At 33.4% G+C, this 6,000-nt stretch overlaps 1 protein-coding gene across 1 annotated transcript in view; it reads left to right on the top strand.

Moving 5' to 3' along the window:
- Window positions 1-1,695: 1,695 nt before the first annotated feature.
- Window positions 1,696-6,000, top strand: part of C2H14orf39 (chromosome 2 C14orf39 homolog) — a 52,197-nt gene continuing 47,892 nt past the window's right edge. Inside the window, exons 1-3 of the mRNA XM_030854458.1 lie at window positions 1,696-1,744; window positions 1,842-1,898; window positions 2,897-3,023. Coding sequence (XP_030710318.1) covers window positions 1,696-1,744; window positions 1,842-1,898; window positions 2,897-3,023 — 233 coding nt within the window. The remainder of the gene's footprint in view (window positions 1,745-1,841; window positions 1,899-2,896; window positions 3,024-6,000) is intronic.

Here is a 6,000-nt window from a genome sequence, read left to right as displayed (position 1 = left end):
ATAATCTGTGAAACAGGTTGTTGGGAATTGAGGCAACTATTTACATCATTTAGTATTAAGAATATTTTCACCAGAAATACACCAATAATGAAGGCAGTTTGGGGGACTATTTGTTTAATTATTGTGAACAAGTTATAAACCATAAATAATTTATAAATTATAAATAAAGTGAACTCTTTATTTCACCTTGTATATGCAAAGTCTAAGCATAAATTACCCAAAGACAGCATTTTGGACAGAAAATATTAATGTGCATTTCATTTCAAACTAAATAAATGAGTCACTCTCAAAACATTTTGTTGAAAGAAAACGTATTTGAATTCTTATACTTGCTTTTCAAGAAGTTTTGAATGCTGAATGCGAAATTGAATTTTGACGATTGGAGTGGTTTTTGTTTTCATGTTAAAAGTTAATATAAATTTTAGTGCTGTTCTCCACAATATATTTTAAACTGTTATTTCACAAGCGGAATGGATAGCCTTAAAAAAAAAAAAGAACCAGCCCCTGACAGGTTCCCTAGCCTGGTTTTAGGGCTTCTGACCCCAGCACACCCTTCTGGGGCGGTGGGATGCTGGGTTGTCGCTTCGCCGCGGGAGGGAGGAGGGGGCGCCGCCGCACAGATCTCGCGTGGAGTTGCGTCTTTCTCTTCAGCGTGATCTGCAGCTCCGGCCGTGGGCTTTGTCGCGCTGGTTGGGCCCGAGCGGGGCCGAGCGGGGTCAAGGTTGGGCTTGGGTCGTTCTGTGTCGCGACCTGCTGTAGTGTCCTCGGCGCTCGCGACCCTGATTAGAGTCTGGGATCCGGGAAGGAAGGGTGGGCGTTCGGGTCCCAGAGGGGCGGCTGAGGTGGGTGGGAAAGAACTGCGTGTGGCGGTTATTCCTTAGGCAGGCGGCCCTGAGGGGTTTGGGGGGTTGGCGGTCCCTGTCCCCGATGTACGACCGGAGGTCGCGTTTTGGGGGCTTCCCAGCGCGTGGCCTCGCCCTTGGCCACACTGCCGCCCGAGGCTTCGGGGACCGCCGTGTGGCCGGAGTTTCGGGGGCGGACTCGGGTGAGGAGAAGCGAGTAGGCTGTGAAGGTAGTCGGCGAGCGAACTCCCCGCTTCAAAACGCGCGGGAAGAGTAGCTCCTCGACTCTGCGGGTAGCGAGTGATCCAAACCCCGCCATACGCGTATTTTTTTTTTTAATGCGTCTTGGTAGTCCAGTGAATACCTCCGCTTTTGGATTCTCGGTGGTAAATTCGCAAGTGTCAAATTGCACGGTTCCTGTAGGTTTTACTTCGCTGTTGGTGACTGACTTTCTCTAAGAGTTTTTCAGCGTGTAGTAGTACGCACGCCGAGAAAGGACATATTCAGAGATATTTATTTTAAAGGCATATCCTTTTAAGAAATCTGGATGTCCGTGGACTCCAGAATATCCAATAACTTATGGCACGACCATGTATAAACAATTATGAAGTTTCAGTCATGCAACGACATTCAATTTATTTTATTATAGATAACTGTATACATTTATTTTAATATATATAACGACACTCATTTATTAAATACCTGCTAGAGCTCTGCCCAGTACCGGGATGAAGGTGTCTCTTCCCTCCCCACTTCGTGCCCCACCCACATTTTTATGTAATAATGCTATGTCAAAAGGTTGTTTTTAGAAAACCCTTCCTTATTATTATTTTTTTTTAGCAAAGTATCCAAGATGAATGACAGCCTATTTGTCAGTTTGGACAGACTTTTGCTAGAATTTGGTAGGTATAAAATGGAAATAAAAAGTAGATAACTATTTGTATTATCATTGGACATTTTAACAATAAAATGAAGTCACAAAAGAGTAATTTATTTTAGTTTTCCAGTATGAACAAGATATAAGTACTAAAGAAGATATGATTCAACGAATTAATAGTAAGTAGTTTTGCATGACAAAGATTTTTTTTTTTTATGGAATGTAAGGTATTATGCTGTTGCCTTGTTTAGGGTAATTTATAGTTGGCATTAGAACTTTTCCCCTGGTTCTATCTAGTGACTAATAATGAGCTATTTACCCTATTTTTTCAATAATTTTCTGTATTCAGTGTTTAATTATTTTGTGTTTAAGAATTTTGTTTTAAGTAGATATCACCCTTAATGAAATACAATTGAAAATGTTATTTTTCTCAAGTAACACAGGTTATTTTAAACATTTGAGTGAAAATTTTAAAATATTTTTAGAAATCATCAAAAGTCAGTGGCCAGGATTAATGGAAGCCACATTTTCAGGAATGCTAATTATGAAAATTAATATTATGAGTGGAATGACAAAGCAGATTACATAAATATAGTATTTTAAGATCCTACATAAAAACTATCAAAAGAAACTACACTCAATAATTTCTTAATAGTTCTGAAAGGTATAGAATTTGGTTATCTTTTCTGCAGCAAAAAAGGATATTGGATATTAAGAATTTATTTTAATCTTTTTAAGAAATTACATTTTATTTTTAGCTTGTGTTTACTCACTATAACAAAGAAATAAGTGAGTTGAAGGTGCATTAAATAATGACATGGAACTGATGAATAGAAATTACACATTTGTCAAAAACAAAACTCTTATGTTAGTATCATATGAGTAAATGTTTACATGAACTCATAGCATCATAAGATGCCATTGATCTTAGATATTACTTAATCCAGCCCTCTTACATTAAAGATGTGGGACAGGGGACGTTTATTTCTCTTCAATCTAAAACACAAATTCTTAGCTTCTGGGTCTAGGAGCAAGCCTGACTCTGGTCCTGTGCTTTTTAGTATAGGGCCCTTCCCATCTCAAGCTTCACTTCCTCTCCATTCTCTGGTTCTCCTTTTCTAGGTCAGTTGCCATACCTTTTTTTCTACTGTATTTATTTTGAATTTATGATTTCCAGAATGCTTTGAAGATATTAAAGAAAACAAAGCGACCATTTGTAAGATACATGAAACTATAAATACAACAGATGAGGAAATCAGTCATTACTGTAAACATAGTAAGGAGATCGAAGACAACTGTAGTAAGTGAGTATTTTAAAGAAATTTTCAATAGTTGTCATTAGATTCTCTTATTCGAGGTTTTTGAGTTTATAGTTGAAGACACTGTTGCTTTAAAGTAGTATTTTATATTAGGAAAATGATGAAGCAAGTCTTAAATTTCCTTGTTACATGCCACTGTAAAAGGGATCACAGAAGTTTCAAAAGAAAAATAGAAGAGCTGTAAGATCTAATTCAGATCCAGTTAGTCTAAATACAGTATGTTGAATAATCTAGGCTCAGTATAGAAAATTCCGATTAGATAAATAAATTTGAAATAATTTCCATCTTCGAATTTTCAAGATGTTATTTTTGTCTAAGGGAACCTAGCCTAAAATTAGTAACTTTTCAAAATAAAACTATTTAGTAAGTTAAGAATTCTTTCAATATAGCTTCAGGTTCTGGATTCTAGTAGTTACATCTATTATAAGACAAACATTTTGAAACAAAGACTTGTTAATGGAACTTAATTGTATGGACAGGTACTTACAGAAATAAAATGTTTAGTTTTCTGTATTTAATTTTATGTTGATCACTGTCTTTGTAATAAGTACTATATTAAGAATCATATTTGTTTTAAAATATTTTGTTATTTAAAACTTTCATTATTTAAAGTTTAAGTTTAAGTTATTTAAAACTTTCATAAACTTTTTTTTCCCTCATTACTTTTTTTATATTGGTTTTAAAATTTTATAAAAGTAACACATGCCTAGTATAAAAATTCAAAGACTATACAAATGTATGGAGTAAAAAGGTTTTCCCTGCCTGTAGTCCCCATCCCCACCCTGTCCTCTTCCTTACAGGTGATCACTCTTAACAGTGAGTACCCTTCCAGACCTTTTAAAATATATATTCAACATCACTATTACATATGCTTATATATACATCTACCTGTATATCTGCCTTTCCTTTTTTAAAAAATGTGATCATACCATACTTATTTTTCAACTTGTTTTTTAAATTTAACAATATGTAATGTAAATGGTACTATACATGTAATGATTATGTATGGATTTCATTCTTTTTTTTTTAACAGCTCCATAGTATTTTATAGTATTGATGTATCCTAAGTTATTTAACCATTCTCCTATTAATAACATTTAGGTTATTTCCAGTTATTTCCTATTATAAACAACATGTACAGGTATCCTTCCATATTTCTAGACCAGTTGCTATAGAATGACCTCCTGGAAGTGAAATTGCCAGGTTGAAGAGTATGCATGTTTAAATATTTGATAAGTAATGCCAAACTGCTCTCCCAAAATAATTATACTAATTTATACTTTCACCAACAATATATGAGAGTTTCTATTCCTCACACCCTTGCTAACACTGAAATTATCAATGTTTAAATTTTTTGGCAATCTGATCAACGAAAAAACTACATATTGTTGAACTTTTTCTTTTAGTTTGATTTAGGTTTATGGTAGTTAAGTTTTACCAGTGGTTTCCCTCAAGTAGCTGCAAAGGGTGCTGGAAAAGTACTGGTAGTTTCCCCGCAGAACCTACTGTGTCCAAGATGTACTTTACTTTAAACAAGATTATTCTCTGCTGGGTTCTGAGGGCAGTTAGTAGGATCTGTTGATTTTAGGATCTGTTGATTTTAATGCATGAATACCTCTAGTTCATGATTTCAGCATGCTGGTTAAGAGGTTTAAATGTGAAATATGAATTCATGAAAGTATTAGAAGAAAATATAGGTGACTATAATCTTTGAGAGAGGAAGACCTTCCTAAGTATGTCATCAAAGGTAGAAACCACATAGGAAACAATGGATAAATATGACACATGCAAATTAAAAAGAAAAACACCTCAAAATGATACAAAAAGCAAAAGGATAAGGTAGGAAAATGTTAAAGAAGGGTTAATTTTTAAAATATAAAGTGCTTGTAGAAATTAATAAGAAAGAGCCAAAGTCCCATTAGAAAAATAAGCAAAGAAGGTAAACAGGTAAATACCAAAATGAAGAAATGTATGTCTAATAAATGTGAACAAATGCTCAATCTTACTAATAATCAAAGACATCCAAATTAAAGCAGTAATAAAATACTATATATTCTTTTGCCTTTAAGTTTTGCAGAAATTTAAAGAAGGATAATACCCAATGTTGGCCAGGAAATAAGAAAATCACCCCTCTCATACACTGTAGGAATGTACACTGGTATATACCTTTTGGATGACATATAAGTATACTTCAAAGCCTTTAAAAATAAGCATGACTTTTGATTAAACAGTTCCATTTCTGATAATTTTTCATAAGGAAATAATTAGGCATTTTCTCAAAGATGTACAACAAGGTATTTATTTCAACTTTTTTACAATAGGAAAACATTGCAAGCAACTCAAATGTTCAACATTAGGTGATTGTTTAGATGAATTTTGGTATATCCATATGAATGAACAGTAGGCAGCCCATTAGTTTATGATATAAGTGAATATTGACATGGAAAGGTGTTAACAGTATATTACAAATTGAACAAAACATTAAAACAACATTCATAGAATAAACTCAATTTAGTAATTGTGTATTTATGTGTAATTTAAAAAGTCTAGAAATATGTACATCAAAATGGTTACAATGAATATCTTTTTAGTGAACATGTATTTCTTATGGAATTTAAAAAATATTCAGAATGTGTGTATATATAACCTTTGACCTTATAATTCTATTTTGGGGAATATTGCCTAAGGAAATGGTTGCAAACTCAGACAAGTGTTTAAGTACAAGTTTTTAAGAGAAACTTAGACTAACCAAAATGGCCAACAATATTGGAATGGTTAGATAAATTGTGTAATATGTTGTATTTATTAAAACTTTTACAATGAATTCTTAGTGACAAAGAAAATGTATATATTGATAGTTTAAAAGTAAGTGATAAAAGATGATATGTTGTATATGTGAATATGATCTCAAAGATGTTAAACTATATACTTATGGTAAAATCTGGAAATAATTTATTAAAAT

Source organism: Globicephala melas, chromosome 2 (assembly GCF_963455315.2).
Source record: "Globicephala melas chromosome 2, mGloMel1.2, whole genome shotgun sequence".
Lineage (NCBI taxonomy): Eukaryota > Metazoa > Chordata > Mammalia > Artiodactyla > Delphinidae > Globicephala > Globicephala melas.
Note: the sequence above shows the minus strand (reverse complement) of the source record. Positions and strands in the feature narration are given on the sequence as shown.